Source organism: Arvicanthis niloticus, chromosome 1 (assembly GCF_011762505.2).
Source record: "Arvicanthis niloticus isolate mArvNil1 chromosome 1, mArvNil1.pat.X, whole genome shotgun sequence".
Classification (NCBI taxonomy): Eukaryota; Metazoa; Chordata; class Mammalia; order Rodentia; family Muridae; genus Arvicanthis; species Arvicanthis niloticus.
In genome coordinates, this window is record NC_047658.1 from 48,259,529 (window position 1) to 48,283,740 (window position 24,212).

At 40.1% G+C, this 24,212-nt stretch overlaps 1 protein-coding gene across 2 annotated transcripts in view; it reads left to right on the forward strand.

Moving 5' to 3' along the window:
• Positions 1–24,212, forward strand: part of Agbl1 (AGBL carboxypeptidase 1) — a 788,584-nt gene that overhangs the window by 151,526 nt on the left and 612,846 nt on the right. For both annotated transcript variants that reach the window (XM_076936072.1, XM_076936077.1), the window contains exons 10-16: positions 2,769–2,885; positions 3,913–4,487; positions 5,951–6,034; positions 6,263–6,349; positions 8,762–8,910; positions 9,949–10,036; positions 17,398–17,542. In XM_076936072.1, coding sequence (XP_076792187.1) covers positions 2,769–2,885; positions 3,913–4,487; positions 5,951–6,034; positions 6,263–6,349; positions 8,762–8,910; positions 9,949–10,036; positions 17,398–17,542 — 1,245 coding nt within the window. The remainder of the gene's footprint in view (positions 1–2,768; positions 2,886–3,912; positions 4,488–5,950; positions 6,035–6,262; positions 6,350–8,761; positions 8,911–9,948; positions 10,037–17,397; positions 17,543–24,212) is intronic.

Consider the following 24,212-nt stretch of genomic DNA (forward strand, 5'->3'; position numbering starts at 1 on the left):
GTGGTTTATGCATACACACACACACAGACAGACACATGAGTGCAAGTGTGCAGTTGCATATGCCTATGGAGACTAGAGGAGAATTCTGCATGCCCTAATCTACTATTCTTTGCCATATTCCATTAAGACATGCTTTCTTACTGTTTGGAGCTGAGCTGACAGACACTAAGCCTCAGTGATTCATTCTTCTGTCTCTGCCTCCTACATCATTGGGATAACAGGCACACGTGACCTTGCCCAGCTTTTTACATGAGTGTTAGAACCTGAACCCAGGTCCTCATACTTATATAGTAAGTGTTATGAACCACTGAGTTGTATCTTCAGCTTCAGATTCATGTCTTTGTAGGACAGAAATAGTTTTCCCACATCAATCCAACTTTGCTGTTATATAAAGAAATCAGCCACTGATGAGTGTGGGGAGCTGACAGAAGGCGGCTATCATCCTTGCAGCCATCTTGAGCCATATACCCTGACAAGAGACTTGTTTACAATAGCCTACAACAGCTGAGCACACTCTGATAGCATCTTATTTTAGATACCCAGGATTTTCCCTTGGGTGCGTGAGACTTAAAGTGTGATTTAGAGCCCAGACTTAAAGATGTGACTTAAAGGTGTAATTTAGAGATAAGACGTAAAGGCGTGACTTAGAAGTGAGACATATAAAAGGCAAGAGGCAGACAGAAGAAGATTATTAGAACTTGAGACTTGGAACTTGGAAGAGAACTTGGAACTTGGACTAGTAACTTGGCACTTGGAGGAAACTTGGAACTGGGAAAGAGACTAGCAACTTAGAACTAGGATAAGGACTTGAGACTTGGTGCTAGGAACTAGGGACTTGGAACTAGGGACTTGGAGAGAAGAGAGACTGAAAAATAAACAGGATTGAATCACACTCTGTCTGGTCTCCATTCTTCGAGTTCATCCTTACTCTCTTTCTTGCTGAACCCCAACCCGAGAACCGGAGCAGCTTGGGACAGTGCGGGCTCTGACAATTTAGCCCCCAAGGCTTTTGGCAGTGTGGGTTCCAACATTGATAGAGTGGTCCCCGACATTTTGGCCCCCAATGTGGGGCAGAGCAGTCCGCAACAGATAACATATAGGTGAACTAGAGCAACTGTGCCCTTATAATGCCTTATTTACAAAGAAAGCAGTGGACCACAATTTGCTAACCCCTGCTGTATGGTTGCATGGGTCAATGACAACATGTGGAATGAACTATGCTGCCACCTATGGCCTACATGACACTCCTTACTCAAGAAACAGCCTTATTCATTGGTAGGGACGGTCTTCCAAATGGCTAACCATGTTGTGTTCTTGATAGAACCATTCTGGGCCATAGCTCAGGGTAGGGAGCAGAACTGACAGGAAAAGTCTGTAGAGACAAGGTAAGGAGGACTGCCTGAATGGTGCCTGAATGGTGCCTGAATGATGCCTGAATGGTGCCTGAATGGTGCCTGAATGGTGCCTGAATGGTGCTTGAATGTATTATGAAGTCAAACTCAGGAGATTTGCTTTTGAGTTTGTAGGAAAATTATATAAAATGGATGGAACATCAGATTTTCTTCTTTTTCCACTGGTTCAGAAATATAAGCATTTATTTTCCATAATTCTTTAAGTTAGCTCTTTCAAGACTGACAGGTTTTCTCCAAATGTGTTTCCAGTGCTCGTGGTAGGTATTTGTTCCCTATTTTAGTAAGGACATTTGATCTATCCAGAGTATGAAAAGGCAGAGTTTGGACAGTATCATCCTGGGTATATTGTATTTGTAAGACTCTGTAACCCTTGGAAAACACAAACGTTCTCAGAGTAGAGAGAGTCAACCTCACCTTGAAACTATCACATGCTAATCTACAAGAAAAGTGTAATTACTCATATGATTTGTTCCAGAAAGAGAAATTTAGAAGCACTTTTGAGCTTTTAGCTCTACATAGAGACACAGGCACAGCAGAATTGACTGTCCCCAGAAACTGCATACATCTGCCATGCTCCTCTGCTGTCTTGTCTCCCATCTCACTATCTTTCTCTTCTGCTCCATGCCCCTGGCATCTTCTTTCTGTAAGCAAATTCAAAATGATTCTTTTGCAAGAATCATTTTTCTCTATATGTTGCTCACTGTGTCTTCTAGATTTCGTTATATCACAGTGACTTTCTTTGTGTGGCTTCTCAGATTATCCAGTCCAAACAGCTACCATCCAGCGGTAATGCCATCCACGAGCACTTTCAGGACATTTACCACTGCTAGAAATAACTGTGTTTCATTCACTTCATTTATGTCTCAGTTCTCTTACTAGAAGAAGGATCCCACTGGACTGTGGACATGTGTTTCAACATCAATAAGTCTTTGAGTATCTACAAAAGCACTTGCTCATGGAAAGTGCTCATTAAATGTTTGTGCAGGTGAAACACCCAAACAGCAAAGACAGCCAGGCAAAAGGGATGATAACAGCAGTGATGCTATTTATGAACAAGACAAAGAATTTCTCTTACAGCATGTTTTATTACTTATATACTTCATTGCATATTAATTTCTGATGAGGCCAATGAACATTGGCATCCATGCTTTAAGAAAAGCTTTCTATTCTTTTTCTTTATATTCTATTTAGAAATATAACCTAGTACATTAAGTTCTTTTTTCTAGCTGGGCTAGTATCATATTCTAAAGATAAAGAACTACTGACCTCACCTCATAAAGAATCAGATATGTATCTCGTCTTGACACCTCGCAGGGTGGATTTCTTGACTGTGGTCCATTCCTTCTTCTGCTATAGGATGATGACTTGGAAACTGATATGAACAAACTTAGTTCTAAACCTGGTCTTGAGCTACCTGAGGAGGAACTGGCACAGTATGATGCGATGTGTCCTGAGCTCTCCTGTAGCTTTGAGGTAAGCACAGGCTGTAATCAACTTCTTGGTAATTTATGGTGTGATCTTTGAAGAACCTTGGAAGCCAAGCAGAGGTGTCCAGATGAATCTCATTGTTCATCATTACCATTGTTCCTAGATCTTTCTGAGAAAAGAAAAAACAAAAGGAAAAAGAGTAGAGAGACCAGAATGATCTCAAGAACCATAAGTTGTGATACTCTACACCAAGGATAGAATCAGAATGACATTACACATTACTGTGGCCTGCTGGCATTGAGTCCTGGCTCTGCACTAAAGACCAAATGAAAATTCTGGATGATTTAGGTGATCTTTTGACAAATTGAGAAGGTCATCACTATAGATGGATTGTTAAAGGTAACCATCCAGAATCCAGGCTGTTGTATTAGTAAAGACAAAATGAACACCTTAGATCTAGTGATGCTAACCCAGTATGCTGCTGGTGCTAATATTAAGACTCAGACCAGCCCTTTGATCTCTATTATTCTCTTAATGCTTTTTAACAAATTATGAGCCCAGCCATATCAAAGGGCATAGAGAGGCACATGTAGAGAGTAGTTGATATATCCTATTTCACTCTAGAAAACACAAGAGGATCAGTGGTCAAAATTTTAGGGTAGAAAATTTCAGTTCAGTGTACAGACTAAAAAATTGTCTTTAAATCAAAGGCACTGCCTGGGGCACAGTGAAAGCCTGTTCTTTGCATATCACCAAGGCCCCTATAAATGAAGTTGTTCAGTTAGACTGTAATTGAATGGGGTGGGGGGGTGTGGAGGTTTCAAAAAATTTACATACCATATAGAATTATTCTAGACTCATTTAAAGCCTCTTCTGAGAGTGACGTTTATGGGATTCTGGTATTTGTTTACTCTTAAGGCTTAGCTTATTTCCATTGGTTGACCCTTTAAGAAAGTTCCTAAATCACAAGGGTCACACATAGCTTTGATTCCAGACAGCTAGCATAGGAGTGGAATTGTATTCTCTATCTGGAAGAAAATATTAATACACATTTTCTACTTTGAATTTGAAGAAACTAGAACCCAAATATGGAGATGATTTAAACATCAAAGACAATCTGCATGCCAACCACCACCACATTCCAAGTGATGCCTCTCCAAGACACCACTGCATCGTCAGGGAACATAGCTCCTTGCAACGAGAAGACACAGTCCACACGTCCATTCTGCACATGGTGAAGACAGGGAAGTCCAGTGTGCAGCCATCCTCAAAACAAAGATCTGCAACAAATGTGAACCAAAGCAGACAACAAAATGGTTTGGGAATAGATTCTTCAGGACATGATACCTCTGACCTTCAGCCTCCCTTAGAACAGGCGGCTTGGGACATTGAAGCAATTTCTTGCCCAAGGATAACGGCCTCGTTTTTGAACTCTACTAAGTCAGAAGAAAGCAATGAAGTAGCCGAGAAGCTTCTGCACACACATCCCAAGCACACACCTTTCCATGATCCTCATCTTTATGTGGCCAATGCTATGCGAACAAGATCTGTTGTGGGATTCAAGACAATGGCATTTCCTGATCTCTGGGGGCACTGTCCACCTCCCACTGCTCAACCCATGCTTGATCGCAAACTGGGAGTACAGAGGTGAGGGTTTTACTGACTTGGAATTTTCAGTGGTTCTCTTCTAAATACTTTCACAAATGGAGTGGTTTATACAGATAGTCTGCTGTTTGTAGGGAAGTGAGAACTAGCCTAGAGTTAAATACCTTTGGAGACATATAATCTTGTCTCTACATTGGAGATTTTATAATCCAAGTATGAGATAGTGGTAGGCATGTAATTCTGGGCAAAGACTTCCTTGGATGGTTCTAATATAAACCTTGGAATCATATCCATGGCAAACTAGCTCAACAGGGGACATCATCCAGTGTCTCCACATTCTGGAACCTTTCCTAAAAGAAATATTTTCAGAAAAATAAGAAGGTGATTATTTGAGATCTGTTTTCTTTTTTTTTTTTTATTACAAATTGGTGTTTGGCTCCTTGCTGATAAAGAAAAGTACCATGCTTTTTTATAGACCTAGTATTTGTAGAGAGATTTTCCCATATCACCAAGGACAGAATGAAAAACCATCTCAAATATTCTCCAGGGCAGAAATCCTAAGTGATAGATTATTCCCATATTTCAAGAAAAGCTGCATTGTCCTTGGATCAGCATAGTGGGATGAAAATGAAATCTGATAAAAGATATTTCTCCTGAGGAGGGAGATTGCTACACATATCTTGAGCCAGTAGAGTCAAATATTCAGACCAGAATGTTTCTTTATTTTAAATTTCATGTCTTCAGCAAATTAATCTTTTTATAGTAGGTCCCAAGAACTGTACCTACTTGGATTCTTGATTGATCTTATCTCAACATGACTGCTCTGCCTAGGACGCTCATACTTACAACCTCATGGGTGGTCTGTCCCTGTCATCTGTATACCACCTCTTCCTTCTCAGTCCAAGCTTTGGGTCCACCTCACCTTCACATTTCTCTTACCCAATGTCAACAAAATTCATTGAAAATGTGAAGAGGGATTATAAATTCCTCTTAAACTTTCTTCCTCTCTCTTCTTTAAATCTCCCAGACACTTTTTTTTTCTCACTCCGACAGAAGACTGACGTCAGTCTTCTACAACAGGCAGAGTCCGAGGAATGCAAATGTACAGAATAAATGCAAAGTAGAAAGCCTTGCTGGAGCCATTCAAGCTGCAAAGATGTAAATAGTCAATAGTGGCAATTTCTCCCCCAATGCTGTCTCAGTGCATAGGAAAATTTTAATTATACACACAGAAAAGCCATAGTACCCTAGTCCAGAGTCTCTTGAGGACTGTCTTTAAGTTATGAATACCTTAAAGAACACCTATCACTCCACTTTCTGTTTCTACTGATCATGTAGTTTTATGCTTTAAGAATGAGGGGAAAAAAGAACAGTGCTGTTTTTACCCTTTGAATGTAAGATGGAGGAACTGTTAAGTGCCTATCTTCTTTGTTTCATTAAGGATTTCTGAGCTGAGGTAAAGAGCAGGCACCAACACTTACATTGTTTCCAATTTTATTTACAAGGATCAAGATACTTGAAGATGTCCGGAGGCTCCTCCAGCCAAGTGATGTTATAAACAAAGTTGTCTTCAGTTTAGACGAGCCCTGGTACGTGGTCTTGAACATTCATGGAATGGAAACAAGAAGAATTCTGTTAGTTATGTTGATATGTGAATAGGAGTGTTCCGTATTAGGAATCCACTTCTGCTTCTAAAACCAGCATGGTGACTATTCTGTTTCAAATGCTGTAAGAGGATATCTTACTCTTAAGGAGTATAAATCTGTGTCCAAACATAGCAATATGAAATGTTCACACATCTTTTTTTTTTCTTATAGGCCTTTGCAAGGCAGCATTTCCAATTGCTTAAGATTCTACTCGAAGTTTGAATCAGGAAATCTTCGTAAAGCCATCCAAGTGCGTGAGTAAGTAAAACAGCTATGGTTGTGGCTCTTGGCAGGATAGAAGAGCAGGTGCTATTTCTTGCCATTACCTATTCACTGATCTCATATTGGTAGCTCAAAACCAAAACCAGTCAAGTTAAGAGTATCTTTACCAAGAACATTGTCAAACATTACCTACTAATAAAAGTTTTCCACTCTAAGTCATTTGTCAAAAGACAATGAGGGAACCTATTGGCTGATGCCTTAGCAAGGTGAACTTTTCACTACATCCATAAATATAAGTTATTTCTATATTCCTTACTTCCGTATTTCAGTTTAAGAGACTTCTCTCAGTACATGTGTATGCTTCTATTATTCCAAGGCTAGACCTGTGGACACAGAGAGTACATGACATTTCTTATTCTTTCTCCTCCTCACAACTATTTACTCCACATGGCTGTATTTAGGAGGCGACAACTTTGCATTTCCACCTTTCATTCCAGGGAACATCTATGTATCCCTGTCAAAAGCCACCAATGAGCTTTCACTAATAGAAAATGACTGCACAGGCAAGGAAAGACTAAGGATGCATAAAACTAAAATGAAAGAGATGATCCCTTTTCAGTTGCAGCGAGAGAATAATTTTTCATAGTCTCTTGATGTAACACAATTTTGCCATAGAGGAGTAGACTAGATTTTATTAGTTACATAATCCTTCTATGGCTGGCTTTTGACAAATCAAGGGGTTAGTGACAGTTAATAGTATAGTAGCCACACATGTTGGAATGAAACAACCAGGGCTGCCTCCACCTCCTTCTAGGTGGGCTAGGAGTAGCCTACCTTGCTTCATGCCTTTCTTTTCTCAGCTGCAAAATGAGGATAGCAGTAACATCTACTTTGTAGATGTTTTATCAGACGTAATTCACATTCATAAAACTCTTTGAGTAGTGCCCAGCACATGGTAAGCACTCAGTGGACGTGCTTTTATCTAGAGATACATGCTTACCATGATGAGCTTAGAACTTAATGTAGCTCCAATTTAACATGTTATTTTTGAAGGTAATTTTTTTTTGAGGGAAAGAGTTACATATGATATTTTTCTTTTGGCTTTATTTTTGTACATGGACTACTTCAACAAAGCCTGACACATAAGACAGAAAAGTTGAGCTTCTTGGACTAAAGAAAGAAGGGACAAGCATGTCACAGTTCCATTCTGCCCTACTTCTCCACTCTCAGCTCAGCTTCTGCTTAGTCTTATGGCTTCTGTTTGGTTTCTTCCTTTCTCATAGCAACAATGAATTTTGTTAGGAAAAGATTAATATAGATTTAAATATGGAAGGAAGGAGAGAGAGAGACAGAGAGAGAGAGAGAGAGAGAGAGAGAGAGAGAGAGAGAGAGAGAGAGAGAGAGAGAGAGAACCAAATGAAGAATTGGGGTTCTAAAGAAGGGGAACCACACACTGTTTACATCATCTCTTATTTCTAAAGTCAAATTCAAAGGACCTAGGAAGTAAGAGTTACCGAAAAGTTTCCTAGGTGGACAGTTTTCAGTCCAGAATCTGCCTAATTTACTGCCATCCCTAGGATTCTTTATCTATAGATTTACCTTTGATCATAGAACAGAATTATAAATGAATCAGCTGTAGTCAAAGCAGAATAAATAGGGAAAATAAACATCCTAATAAAGCTTTTAATGACCACATTTTTGGGTGAGCACTGTGGGACCAGTGCACGATTCAGGTCATAGAACTGCTTGTAGGCCTGATTTCCCCACCCAGTGGAGTATGCATCATTGCATGGCAAGCTCATTGGCATACTCTTACCAGCCACGGGTTGAAAGGCAGGTTTCTACCAGTTAACTCTGCTCTATTCTTATGTCTTGTATCAAGTTCTATTCTTTCATAATTATCCCTAAGCAAATGTTATACTGGCTTGGTTTTTTGGCAACTTGACACAATCTAGAGTTATCTGGAAAAAAAAAAAGAAGAAATTTCAGTTGAGAGAAGACCTCCATAAATTCTGGCTGTAGGACATCTTCTTAATTAGTGATTGATGGGGGAGGGCACACCCATTGTTGTTGGTGCCACCCCTGGGCAGGTGGTGCTGGGTTCTATAAAAAGCCAGGCTGAGAAAGTCAGGATGAACAATTCAGTAAGCAGCCCTCCTTCATGACCTGTGCATCAGCTCCTGCTTTCAGGTTTCTATTCCTGTTTGAGTTCTGGTCCTGACTTCCTTTAATGATGGACTGACTACAATGTGAAAATGTAAGACAAATAAACCCTTTTCTCCCAAATGTGTATTGGCCATGGTGTTCCATCACAGCAATAGAAATCTTAACTAAGACAGATGTCTTTTACCTGGGGTCAGGAATTGGAGTGTGTACATGAAGTATGAAAAAAAAATCACCTCCTTTGAAAGAGTGACTCTACCCATGATCTCCTTTCTGACTCTGCAGGTTTGAGTATGACTTGTTGGTCAACGTTGATGTGAATAGCTCCCAGCACCAGCAGTGGTTCTACTTCAAGGTGAGCGGCATGAGGGCCGCTGTCCCTTATCGGTTCAACATCATCAATTGTGAGAAACCCAACAGCCAGTTCAACTATGGTATGAGCTCTTTGGGATCAGGGGATTTCTGTCTATATCACGAATGAGTCACTTCCTGGTTGTTTGTATTATTATCAGAAGTCTTCCTGAAGTCCCCGAAGGTTGAGGATGGCCTAATGTGCTTTGCTTGCCAGTCTGCCAAGACAATGGCCAATTGAGGGCATAGTGCAAATATGGAAGGGCAGTGAGGTACTCTCACCCTGCCACAGAACATGAGGAGTGCACAGAATATTGCAGTACATTTTGAGGTATAATACACATTGAACTCTGGAGTCTGGAAGGTGATTATTTCTGCTTTCCACCTTCTAAATATTACAAGAGTAAATAAATATACTGGCCTGTTTGCAGCAAGACAGGAGAGCTGCAAAATCCACCTGAGGACTCCTTTATATACTCAGAAAACTCTGGAAAATGCTTAAATCACTATTTGGGATAGCTCAAGTACTAATGTATTTGATGGTTTTGAATGAAGAATAACTATGGGTGCAACCTTTATTTCATTCTACTTCAGGCCCTGCCTCTATTCCATACTGCCTAGAACAGACACTCATGCCTATAGAAAGATAAAATGTGAGCTTTAACTCTTGCATTCATTTTACAAAAGTGAGGGTTCAAGTGTATGTTGTGTTCTCTGTGGAGACTGTATGGGAGAATGGATGTTGTTCTCCTAATTCAAGAGCCATTTTCCTTGCATTCCTTGGTCCATGGCATCTTCCTCTGTAAAATCGGCAGCACATCACCTTTAATGTCTCCAGTGACATTGCTTCTCTTCTTTAGTCAAATCTCCCTTTGCCTCCTCCTTATAAGGACATTGGTACTTACATTCAAGACCCACATGGGTCATCAGTCTGGCTTCATATCTAAGTTTAATTACATTTGCTAAGTCTCTTTGACAATATATAGTGAACATTCACAGAATAGCTTTGAGGGATCAAGAACTGGGTGTCTTTAGGGGGTCATCATTCAGCCTACTGTTGTATTCTTCATTTGGGTCTCTTTTTCTTTTCTTGTGTATTAAGGCTTGCTTTTATTTCACAGGGATGCAGCCGACAATGTATTCTGTGAAAGAGGCTCTTCTTGGCCGACCTGCCTGGATCCGGACAGGCTCTGAAATTTGTTACTACAAGTATGTTAGAACACACTTGGATTCCTTTCATCTGTGTAGATATTTACCCTCAATTTTTAAACTTGTTTTCTGTTGTTCCTACAAATATCCACAACCTGTTTGTCTGCCAACTTGTTGTCAATGCTTGTCCTGAGACATTTCAGGTTAAATGGAACCCACATTAGTCCTTGAGTATCATTGGAAGTACTGAACTATGACTAGTTTCTCTTCACATACACTGTGAAAACTTGGGAACTTTTTTTGGCCAGGTCTTAGAAGTTGTACAGGCTGAGGCTGTGGTTACTGCTTCAAACCTTAGTTTTTCAGGACCCAGTGAACAGGAAGTCTAAGATTCTGTGTTCTGTCCCTGTGCACACGACCTTCACTTTTCAAGGTCACAAAGGCATGATGACTATATGACAAATGTATATATAGAAGCCTTCTTCTGTAGTAGGATAGGTTTGTATACAAAAGAGGGAAGGATTGCATTATTCATGTTTATTCTTCAATCAATAGACAAGTTTCATCAATTAACTCCAAAAAATGTGATGAAAATTTAAAAGGCCTATATTCTTAATGAAATAAATGGGTTTATTTACATGCACATGCATATTTTTCTTATATAAAAAATAAAATTTAAATACACAAACAAGGGTTAAGGAATGTTGCGATAGGCAGATTTTACATGATACCTTGCTAGTTCATTGCTAGATCTCATAAAAATCAACAGGCTTCTACTTTTTTTTTCTCTGCTAAAGAAACACTCACCTTTCTCAGATAATAACAGGTCCCTAACATACTACTAGCAGATAATATAGAATTTAGGATGATTATCAAAGACTCAGAGAAGGAAGGTATACACTTAACGTCTCTCTGCTTTGAGCTCTGGGGAAGGTATTGACAGGAAAGGTTAGAGGTCCTGTTCTTTTGTTTCGATAAAAGCAGAAATCACCATAGAGATAAGAGCAGCTCACAAAGCACAGACAGGAGCTGATTAACACTGTGCAGTAAGGCAGATAGCAGCTTCAGTCCTTGATGTATCAAGATATGAATCCAAGTAGCATTTTTGTATATTCTTTAGAAGAATAACAAAACCTTACAACTTTGTTGGATTTCCACTCACCTAAATGGCATGTATTTCCTGGCCCACTTATCTTAGGACCCCTAGGACTCTTTTTCTGGTACACTGAGATGTAGGCTAAACATCACCTCAGGGTTGTAGAGTTCACAAAGGCAGGAGACATAAATAAAATCCAATTTTTATTGTGCCAGAAATATCTTTTAATTTCCTTTGAAAATAGTGTCAGTATATGTACAAGATTTAATAAAAAACTTGCTTGGGTCTCGAACGTGAGGTTTGCACAAACATAAGATCTTGCATGATTAAATCAGTGAAGTGGAGCTCACCAGTCATATGCTCTTTTTGGAACTGGGGAATAAGAGTGAAACTCAAGGGGAGGCAGGTATCTCCTCAGAGGAGAAAGATGAAGACATACATCCAAAAGCACCACCCTGGCCTAAGGGAAGCCACTGTTAATAGCTTTTAGATTCATTAACAAGACAATTGTTATGTGAATTAAGGAGTAACAGAGGGATAAAATGCAAACCATGCATGTATAATGTAATTCATTTTTCATATCCCAGCCATGAATGTAACAGAGATGAATGGATAAGGTTGCTGCATTGTGATGCAGTTTGTTTTACAATTATTCACATTGTGTTAACACATTACCAATAATATGATGTAACAACAGGACAGACATGTGTAATCTCTATTCACCCACAGATTACAACACCTCTGTCTATTATGGAATACTTTACTCTACAACATCTTTTACCCTGTTTCCCATCACAATCTGTGATTGGATCTGCTCTAGAGAATTTCTTTGTTTCATCCCTGCATTTATTCTCTTTGGATTATTAGTCAAGGGGAGCCTTACCTCCTTGTTTCCTAGTCTTCTCTATCTTAGTACAGACTCAGATGTTCTGTTGTCTTTGTGGTATTAAATTCCCTGAGTTAGTGTCAGGATACTCAATGTAAGGAGAAATAAGAATGTGGTATCTGGATAGTTAAATACAAACGTGAAAGAAAAAGAACTCCTGGAAAGAATGGGGTCTCATATACTTTGGGGGTCCTTAAATACTTTGCCAGAAGCTAATAGAAAAGAGAGGAAAAGGCAAGTCTTTTCTTCCCTATTCCCTACAAACCTTTGCTGAAGCTATGATGGTGAGGTCCATGTCATGAAACAACCAATATTGAATTTAATGTGCTTCCTATAATCTCTCTCTGGAGTAAAACAGGGGAGAGGGTTTGATTTCACTGGCCTCAAATCAAACTTGTTTTGTAATTATTCACTATATATGATTGACTGCAGGAGCCAGTCAGGTCAATTCCCACATTAAACATTAGGTATTTTAATATTTTTATTACCTAGATAAATAATATGTTCAAGGAAAAACTTTTAATACTGTCTCTGTGTGCACTATTCGGTCATTTCCCCAGGTTACAAATTATCCCCTCTACTCTGGAGACTGAAGAACAAAACGGGTGAACTCATTTTTCTGTGCCCGTCATAAAGTAAAGCAAGGGCACATTGGATTGTTTTATTTACTTTCCTGTGGCCCAAGTCTCCTTCTGACTCGCAGCTTCACACCTTTCCCAATCCTCTCTCAGCTCTGGTCTAAAGTAATACCCATGTTGAAGGGCAGAGGGAGGGAAGCTGCAGGTGCTGAGTGGCCATGTAATACACTGCAGCTGCTCTCTTCTGACATTTATCTCTGCTCATGAGAGGAGATGGAACAGCTCATTCATGAAGATGAATGCCATACAAGAGCGCTGCCATCATCCATCCTTCTGAAAAATCTCAGGAGAGAGATTTGATGCTATATAGAATATTAGGGCTGCTGCAGGCACGGGGAAGCCCAGCGAGTCTGCTGCTGTACCTTATTAGATTCCATTAAGTCAAATGATGTACCCTTGTTAAAGCGCCACCGTCAGTGGGAGATTACCTAATTCACACGTAGCTTTAGTGTCGGCTAATGTAGTACACACAGAGGACAATAGTAACGACATGCAACTTCCTGGAACATTTCTGAGCACAACTGGAAATGGATGTAATTTGTAACTGCCTTGTGTACTTTGCTTCCTGCTTCATTGAAGGTTTTATGGTTACAAAAGTATGAACCCTTCTGAAGATGAATGGTTCAGGGAAGGGTAAGCTTTTAACGGTGGAGCAGCTGGGTCTGCGTAGCTCAGGTCATCTTTGTCCCAAGATTAGGGTTTCCAGCTGATCTGAGAGCATACCAGTAGCCAGGCTGCTTCTTCATTTTTTTTCACCCAGAAGAGATGTTTTAAAGAGAAAATTGTTTGTGTGAGTAAATTTCTACCATCCTTTCACCAGAAAGACATCTGACAAATTACTCCAACTTTTCTCAATCTTAGTTTTTTTGTCTATAAAATAAGGACAAAAGTGGCATCTACCTCCACAAAGCAGCTGTAAAGAGCAAAGGAAATGCAATAAAACACACAGTAGGTCACAGACTTGAATACTGTAGGCATTCAATTAATGTTAGCAATTTTTAGTAATAATTACTAGAACCATCAATTGAGTATTGGTGATAGAGTCACAGTACACAGCTCATCTTCACTAGCCCTCACCTGGACTGTTTGATATTCCTCTTTGTTGTAGTCTCTAAGTTTCTAGCACTCCTGGTGTACACTGATCGCAGATTCTTGCTGAACTGAACAAAACTTCTCTTGTCACTATGTCCATTTTTAAAAGAGAAGTGGTATAATATTAACAATCTTAGTTTCAGAGCTAAGTCCACACTGAATACTGCTTGTGTAGAATTGATCAAGATACTTCACAACAGTGAGCCCCAAAGTTTCCACCTGTGGAATGTGTAAACAATATTTTTCCCTGGAAGGGTAATATTAAGATTGACACAATAGATGACACATCTTAATTATTGTTCAGGGAATCTTAGCTCTTTTTATTCTGTAAATGCCAACTGAACAGTTGCCAATGTTCAGGCATGGCACACCAACCAAGCACAGTGACACAGAACGGAGTATAGTTGGTCCTTTTGATAGGTATTAGCAGTGAGGAATATACAAGTGTCAAAGAGTTATGTACAATATTGTAGAATAATTCTTTGAAGGGCAAACATTTAGGCTGAGAGAAAGAAACACAGTAACTGAAGATGATGATAAAGATTTTCTAAGTCCTTGTAACATAGGAAGGAAGCTGCTAATGTAGGAAGAATGACTGTTACTGCCCTGAAGATGTCCTTCAGCATCTTCACACTGCAATTGAGAAAACACAGACAACTAATTGGATGATTGGATTCTGCCTTGAACAAATCAAATCAGAAAGCCATATTTCAGTTTAGAGACTTACTAGTCATTTGTCAAAGGCCTCTGAGAAATGTTGTCTGTGGGCATTGCCACCTCCTATAGTGTGTTTACCAGAAAAGTATCCAGTGATGAAGTCTGTCATTTGTTTTAGAGTCCTCCAGAATTTAGATCCATCACTAGGAGTTGCAACACAACTTTCTTCAGCTAAATTTCACTCTCTACAAGCTGATGTTTAGTTTCCAATTTCCTGAACTCCTAATAGGGCACAACCATCTTGGGTAAGGCCAGTTTTCAGGGAGGGAGTTGACACCTTGAGGCTATGAGGTATATTATGAGAGATATGTATCTTCATGTGTGTGTGTGTGTCTGTGTCTGTGTGTCTGTGTGTGTCTCTGTGTTTACATATACACATGTGTGAGAAGATTTAAAACATAATCAAAACTACCATCTGGATTCATTCTCCTCTATCACAGGGACCATGGAATCTTAAAATTATGAGTCCATGCTATTTCTCTTTCCATTCCCCCAGAACTGGTCTTTTTTTGGAACCCAGGGTGGTTTCAGTGAGGAAGAACGTAAGGACAAATACAGAGATTTCATTACCCACTCTTTGTTGCTTTCTGTAGCAGAATAGAGCAAGGCTGAGTTTGTGATGGGTAAGTGTCCTTGTTATATGAATTCAGTGTACAGTGGGAAACCTACAAAGTATGATACATGTAGCTACTACTCTCCAGACTTCATGGGCAGACCTATAAGAAAGCAAGGCCATTACCAAATAGGACCACTACAACTGACTCTTATTTCAAGTCAAGATGCTGACTCTGTCTCCACTGTTCATAGGAGAAGAATCTGATGTCAGTGGACATTTGATGATGTTTCTACTTGTCTTCATATTCATGAATGTGTGTGCACATGTGTATTTACATTTGTATTATTTATAGATTGAACACTAATTCATACTTTAATACAGTGTCCCTGCCTCATTTCTCTTGGTTAGGAGCTGTAACTGACCAGTACTTGTTTGCTATTCAGCTAGGTATAAAGAAAATTTGTTTTTTCATTGGAGCCTTTGCAAGTGCAATCAGAAAGCAAATAAAGACAGAACACATGCGCCTCCCATGCCTTCTGGGCGACCATCTGCTCTTTGTATACTTTCTAATAACCAGAGTCTTAGCTTTTGGAGATACTTTAAAACTTTGGGGAAATCTGGAAAAAATAGACACAGCTAGATATGAAGACCCAGATAACAGCATGGGGGAAGATACTCTTTTGAAGCTATTTCTACAAGCACATGGGAAATAGATTCTATTAGTGTGATTCAAAAGCTAGGTGGGACAGTTGTTTTGAACTAGTGTTGTTATAGGGTTATTCTCTTCCCTCTTCCCAGAGTGAATGTCTCCAGGTTGCTAGGTGAACAGAAGCTGAAGCAAGCAAAGTGAGTTGGGCGGTAGCAGTTGGAAGTATTGACAACCTTTCATACGCATATCCCTAGTTTTATAAACATTGAAACATTACAAGGAACACAGGAAGTATGGTGGCATGCTATTAGTTCTTTTCCTACACAACTGCCTTTTTTGGTTAGTGGTGGTAACGGGAGTAAAAACGAAGTTAAAAGAAGAAAAGAATAACCATTTTTTTTATGTTTTGCAAAAACATACAAATAATAATCTATTCTTCTTTCTCTTTTTCTTTTCCCTCACCCTAAATCCCCAAACCTCACAATGAGCCAGAAACCTAATGTTGTGCCAACACCAGAGGTAGAATTGCCTCTGGTGTTGGGTGCATTTTACATTTTCATGAAACCTAGATGACAACCTTTCTCAGGAAAGCCTGTATAGCTGTCTCAACATCAACAGGCAAAACGAGAGTGTAACTGGCAGTGTGTACGGAAAACATTGCATGGAATGTACTTCTGGGTGCAATCTACTTTGATACTGTTCTCTGAAGTATCACAAATGGTCCTTCATCTTTGACAAAGGAAAATGTGCACTCTCAAGCTTTAGGAAGCGAAGTCACCTTTGGGATGGCAAAGTCATTCCTTTGGAAAGAACTTAGTGCGCAGTGAAAGAGCAGTCATTTCGGCTAGAGAAATCAGGGTTCAAATCCTGTATCCAGCATTTCCTTGCTTTATGGTCAACTAGTCCTTCTAAGCTTCCATTTTTTAATTCACAGGATGAGTTATTACAGCAGTGACAAAAGAGGACATATGTGAATCTTGAGATGGAATTCAGTGCTTAGTAGCGATAGCTAATAAATCCATTTGTCAGAAGCAAAGGGTATGAGCTCCATGTTGATATCCGTAGATTAGTGCTCTATTATACCTTCATCAGCGAAGCTTCTTCTAGCAGGAGGCAGTTAATACAGAGACTCATAAGTAATCAAAGTGCCAAGAACTAAATTGTGATGTGTTCAGCCCTGAGTGGGATATCAACATCATGCCATCCAAAAACACAGGAAACAACACAGAAGAGGGGTCAGGAAGAACATCAGAGGTAGAAGGTGGGTCATGTGCAACAAAAATACATTTTATGGATATAACATATCAAACTATAACAAAATGAAAGGAATCAGGTGTACTTTATATGGTTGTGCCGAGTGATAAGGATAGAGGAGCAAAATTTGGACATGTGCTTGCAATAGGACAGTATGAAACAGAAACGGCTTACATTATCCTTGTTCCTAGTGCAATGGTTAGGGAGTGCTCATCTGTGGTTGCAGTTAAGCAAGGGAAGTCACAATATGTATACGACAAATGGGAGATGCTGGGTCAAACTTATGTGTGTCTGAACTGATACAGGAGCTGGCAGTGAATTCGATTGTCTATTTCTTTACTTTCTAAGTTTTACCCACAAAAAATGGTTTTGATTACTGAGTTATTAGTTCTTTTGCCAATATGTAGCACAGGAGAGTTCTGACATTTAGAACTCTGGGGCCTCCCCACCCTCCTCTGCAGCCTCACTCCTTCCTCAACTTCATTCATTCTCATCCTGTCCTTTTCTGTTTTTTTTTTTTTTTTTTTTTTTAGAAATCACTACCGTCAGAATGCAGCAACCATGGATGGAACATCCGGGAAGCGCTATTACACCCTCACGTTTGCTGTTACCTTCCCACACAATGAAGATGCCTGCTATCTGGCCTATCACTATCCCTACACCTACTCCACTCTCATGGTAATGTCCTATAGTATCATTATCTTAGTAAGAGAGCAAAGGCAAGAGGTTTTTCTGAGAACATTCTAGAGATCCCAGAATAAGGGGTGAGCAGGGAGAGGAGAATTATCATTTTCCTAAGACAGTGGGGTGTGTTGTCATTGACTTGACTGATGTTCTATGTCCTTCCCTGACTGGAGCACGTGGTTGGGTCTCATGGTAAGTGCTGTTCTAAAGGCCCAAGTTGTCTAGTAGTTGAGTGTGGAAACTGGGGTTATGTCTTATGGCCTCTGTCTTTAGTAAGTCCACAAGTAAAGAATGAAGTTGTTAGTCAGGCAATGAATTAGGGTCAACCCCTGCAGATTAGGCAGAGATGCAGAAAAAGATTCCTTACTAGAAGAGAAAGGTAGAAGGCAGGAGAGAGATTTTGAGTCTGTGAGTCTGAGCAAATCTGTGAGTGAGCATATAGGTCAGCTTCTCAGTGGATCCCATGTTTGTGTTTGAGCAAATAGTAGAAGAAAACAATGAGTCCAGTGGACATTATTATTTATGTAGAAGGTGCAGCATAAAACAGCAAGATTCACAGCTATTTCTGTGTTTGAAGTCTCTACAAAATTATTGATGGGACAACTTTGAGGAACGTTATACCTAGACTGTACAGTTTCCTATCATTTCCATAAGTTAGCAAACCATCACTTTCCCCTAGTTATTTTATGACTATCCTGTGGAATAATGAGCTACAATATCTTCTACAGAATGCTTTTATCCTCTGTGTTAATACAAAATGTTACTGCCGTGTTTATAATATTATGTATATGCCTGCAATATAGTATTTAGCTTGAAGGTTGAACATTTTCATTTTAAGACTGTGATAAAGAATAGGACAAGATAACAACCGTTCAAAAGGAATGCTTTGATATAAATAAAATCTCTTGGAGCAGGCACACTCAAACCACTTGGCTAAGCCCTTCATGAAAGTGCAGCTGTCCTTTTTTCCATATGTTGTCTTGCCTACAGAGATATTTTTACTGTTTTCCAGATTGCAGAAGAAACACAACTAGTATTATTTGTGTATCACCCTTAGAGAACACATGAAGTTAATCTAAGGCATGCACATCTTGCAATATGCTGAAACAAGCCGTGGCTGTTGTAAGACATGCTTGCTGCCTTTGGGGACACACAACAGGCAGAATTCACGAATGTCTTCCTCTGCACTTATGATCTTGACAGTGAAACACTGTGTATGGAATGTCTATTGGGAAAAGAGGTGCACTTTTGCATACATGTTGGCTTTTTTCTATTGGAGGAAGAAATATGGGTATAGGACACCCAAACACACACACACACACACACACACACACACACACACACACACACACATATATATATGTTAGACTATCTTGGACTCTGAGAAGATTCTTGGCGGAGGTGAATATAAAACATTCAAAGAAGTTTGGGAGCTTGTCTGATTCACCTGTAACATTTATAGATGCATGAACCGAGCCTGAGAAATCCCATATCTGGCTAGTGGCAAAATGAGGAACAGAGCACTGGCCTTTCATGTTAATCCCTGTGGCCTTTCTATTCTACTATAGAAGTATAGAATGAGTTCAGTGGAATTTTCTGCTTTGGGATCAGCTTTGTATTCTTGCTTGCTATTACATGCTGTAGGTACTAAAATTTCAGCTTGATAAATTTTATAAGTATGTATGATCATTGGGTTTTGTGAGGAGATAGATATACAGATCTGAAATTCTGAGTGGTTCAGCTGAATACTAGCAGTTTTTATCAAGCACAGTACAGTTCTGATCTCAGGGGGCTTTGCTAGACTCTTGGTGAGTGTCTACAAGATGACTCAATGACTGGAATCAGGCTTCCATCTTGATCTGGTCCTCTGGGCTACTTCCTTCCTAGAGGCTTGTCTGACCAGGGCACAGGGTCTAATGCTCATGACTTACAAACACCTGAAGAGTAATTGGGATCTAGGGGAAAAAAATCTCATTTTCAAGGGAGACAAAAGCACCAGCAGTGAAGACCCTTCTTAGGGAGAAGAGATGGAGCTGGCTAGCCAGATGAGATAAGATCGCTAACTGAAGTTTGGTGATTTTTGTTTTCTTACCGACTATAGACATTTGAGAAGAGTTAATAAGAAAACTCACAGAAGAGGTGTGCAAGGCTTCTTCCTCTGAAATGAGCAGAATAGCATATAAAAGATAATCTGTTATCTGGAAAGTGACAAAGATACTCTCAATTTTAGGCTTCACATATCCAATGACTGATGGCCTCTGTCCTCTCTGGGTTAGGAGTATAATTGACTCTGGCTTCACTTGTGGAACCCTTCCTCCCACTTCACCAGAATGAGTTGGTTCTGGGACACACACTGGTAATTTTTATTTTTGGATGTGTCCTGAAACAGTTCTTTCCCAACTGATCAGTGACAAATTAATGTGAATGATGTCCCTAGGGTAGAATGAACTGTATGTGAGTTGAGGTTTATGTCGAGGGGTGGTAAATAAATTTTCATGTGGGATTCACAATTTGTAAATCTCTTACAACAAGATTATGTTTAAGACTTAGAAACATTTATTTTTATAGCAGAGGATTGTATGTTGGATATCTTTGCTGTGAATATAATTTTGAAACTTTAAGAACATTAATATTTTCTTATAAGAGAATGAGAATTTGGTTCTTTCAAAATGTTATCTTCCAGATACTTGCCGTCAATTCTGTTGGATAATCACCCAAATTACAGCATTAAACTAAAGCTAAGACAAAGAAATAGAATATTATAATTCTGAAGCAAACCAAGGGGGTTAGGTTTCAATCAGCCATGTCATGATAGAACTGAAAAGACTGCTTGGCTGTTAAAGTCCTGAGATGCTGCTGTAGAAGGCTTATTTGGAGCAGTGGTCCTAGCTGAAAATGAGGCCCAGAGACAATTTTGGGTGGATTAGGAGGTGAGGCAATGGAATTTCACTGAGAACTTCTACTTGCATAAGTTGGCAGGAGATAAGGAAGGAGGTCATGAGTGGGATTCCTATATTGGGAGAGCTTAATAGAGTTGGTGAGTAGTAGATTCGTGGGGCAGAGATTTTTGGGATTTTGTTCTGATATTTATAATTAGTGGAGAAAATATTTCAACCATCTTCAGAGATAAAAAACAGAGTGAGAAAGGAAAAGGAATCGGGGGAACACAGGAGGGAGGAAAGAGAAGAATTCCATATGGACAATGTTGTCCATTTTATAAAGGGTTCAGAATAAATGGAGAGTTTCAGAGACACCACATGGGAAATGTTGACTTCCATGTGGTAGATTAAAGATGCAACCAGCAAGCTATAAATCAATGTTGTTACATAATCAATAGATAGAGACCTAGCCTTGTATGGGCCAAACCAAAATGCCCATGTTGATGCAGGGTCTTGATATTAAGGAGGTGAACATGAAGAAACCAAGATATGTTTGAAGGACAGGCTTTTGCCAAGAGCTGGAAAATGCCAGATGTCTGGAGCCGTTGTGTTGAAGCTGTGCCATCCCATTGGGACATTAATTTAAGCAGTCATGAAGCATAGTTGCTGTGGTAGCTATGGAACACCTTGGCCAAAGAGTCAAGGCAAGAAAATATGCAGAACACCATGAGGACACTGGGTCTTTGATACACTAGTAAGAGGCCATTAATTCCCTAATGAAAGAAGGAGAGCAATCTTACCCTTGCCTGAGACTTGTCTCGAGTCCAGCACCTACTTGTTACATGTGGTCTTGGAGGAGCTAGTGTATAAGAAGTAGAAAGCTGACTGAGACTGGGGACACTTCAGTGGCACTACTACCTTGAGTCACCAATATACCTGTGAGTAGCCCCAATAAACTCATTGGTTCACCAATCTGGCCTTGAGCAAGAATCACTTCTTTACTCTGTCAGTGCCCTCTATTCTTCTGGGGAGTAAATATGTCTTGTGATATCTACTCAGGAAAGCTCACACCATGAGAGTCACAATGTAAGGACAATTTTTGAGAGTCAGATGGACACTGATGAGTCTAGGCCTCTGTTTCCTTGGCTTGTAGCTATGGGCAAAACTTTAAATATTTTTTCCACTTACTTTTTATACCTGTAAAGTGGAAGCAAAATGCCATTGCTCTATAGGCTGTTATAAATATAAAAAAATTGATGAATGAAAGTTTAAAAGTGCCTACCTTGGGTTGGAGAGATGGTTCAGTGGTTAGGAACACTGACTGTCTTTCCAGAGGTCCTGAGTTCAATTCCCAGCAACCAGATGGTGGCTCACAACCACCAGTAATGGGATCTGATACCCCTCTTCTAGTGTGTCTGAAGACAGCTACGGCATACTTACATGCGTAAAATTAATAAATAAATCTTAAATAAAAATGTCTACCCCAGTAATCAATTCTTGTTGGTAGCCATTAGAGCACTGGTGGTGTTTCTACGATAATCCTTTTTTTCTGTTAGAGTCATTAGCTGCCCATTCCATAATCTATACTAGTGTGGAAAGTACTTAAAGATCAAAGAGAACAGCACAAGGAAATAAATACAAGGCTACAGATAGATACTTGTCATAGTGGTCACTTATTAGTTTCACTTTTTAATGGCTAAAAGACATCAAAACGCTCTTCTCTTTGTAAATGGCAAATGTCTATCTTGTTCTTAAAGTAAGTTCCTAGAGCATGAGGGCATCTTTTATTGGTAGGGTGTTTCCCAGGTGTTCTCAAGGCACTTGCAGCATCATAGGAACAAAGCACAGTACTTTAAGTTAGGGAAGTTGGTGTTATCAGACAGGGACATTTGGATAAAGCTTGCCAGGAACTTCCTGTGTGCTCTCTAGCTTCTGTTTTTACTGACGGGTGTTATTTGTTCTTATGATAGGACACTCTGATTATCTGCTGAGTATAGTGAAGTGTCAAGGGGAATAAGCAGTGCAAAAATAAAATAGGCCTTGTGCTTGAGGGTGGGCTCCTCCCACCCCCAAAATTAGGGCACCAGAAAGTGCAGTTCTAAGGGAATCACAACAAGAAAAGATGATTTTTCCAGAGTTTGGAGTTTGGTGCTTTGTAAGTGGCCATCAGCAGAGTAGCCTGCTGAGGTCAGGGAATGGCTTTTGTGGAAGCATTAAGAAAGCCCAAGGGCTCTGTGGTGAAGCTCTGGATGTGGCCCCAGGCTAAGGTTATCAGCTTGATCTTCCTGCAGACAGGGCTTTCTCTTTAAGAAGTCAACCCCTCTGGGTGTTACTACAATCTCTTTGAACTCAGTGCCACTTTAACAAAGAACCCCACCCCTGTGGCTTCCACAGGGCTGTAATTAGCTTCACTTGGCACTTGTATTCACAGGCTCTGCTTCTGCCATCAAGGATCCCAACAATATCCAATTAAGAGAGCCTTTCTGGACCTGAGGTGGGAGCATTCAGCTGGAGGTCAAGACAAAGCCATTCGAGCAAAAGGAAATCTGGCAGAGGCTTTTTATTGGTTGACTGCTAGTCTTTGCCCGTGTTACTAGAACCAAAATAATCCCCTTGGAGTTGGAAGTGTCAGATATTTGGTGCACATTAGATGATAATTCCCAGAGGACATATATTTTATTGAGAGGTGAATGGGGGAGATGGCTATGGAAAAAAAATCAGTTTATGGGAATGAGTTTAAGTTAATGTACACCAGGTATTAGAGGGTGGTAATGGCAGTGATAATTACACATGTAATACAAATGGACAGAACTCAAACATGTTGTGCCTGCATTTGCTGTTGGGGAGTGTAGGGCCATGAAAGGGGTCTTGGTTTGGGTGGAAGCGCTGGCTGGAAAGCCCGGAGACCCAACAGGTGTCCATTGCCTGTAAGGGATGGGAATCTATTCCCTGATGCTCCCAGAATCTAGGCTCCCAACGCGTGGCATGGAACTCTATTGACCCACACTGTTCAGTCATGTTCAGGGCAATGCAGCCCCACCCAAAGAGCACAGGTAGAGGGCGTGACTACAGGCCTCAGGCCCTAGAGAGATTTACATACTAATGAGATGCCTGAAGGCCAGAGGGCAGAGCCAATTAAGCATTCTTCCCCAACTCCTCCCCCCTGTCTCCCTCCCTATTTAACTCAGGTCTGCCCTGAGTTTGGGCCCTTTTGGAAACCCAAGGACTTTCATTGGGGCTGCACTGTGAGGAAAGGTGGAGGTGGAGAAGGCCTTTAATGAGCTGCTGTAGCAGCAACTAACTTCCCGCAGGGAGGAACTCTCAGTGTTTCCAGCCACCCTACCCACAGGGGAGCAGGTTGAGACACACTGTGAAGGACAAGTTCCCTGGCACAGTGATATCTTCGTCAGCACTGACTTTCTCATAAGTAACTTCATAGACAAATGGAAAGCTGAACTTGCCTCCTGTATCTGAGTTCTAAAACCTAGATTTGATTATTAATGTCTTCATTATTATTATGTTACTTGGTAGTGCCAACTATTAAAGTCAGAGTCTCATGCAGATTTGCTAAATTGGTGTTCTACCGATGAGCTGCATTGCTTCTTGCCAAGTTGTTGGTGTCCTATCACTGAGCTGGACTGCAACCCTATTGTTTCATTTATTTTTTATTGTTTGATATCAGGGACTAAACTTCTGTGATTTATTTGGAACACAAAATGATAATCACAGCTTTTCCTTGACAGGCTGCCAATCATCCCAGCCCATCTCGGTGAAGACCCTTGTGG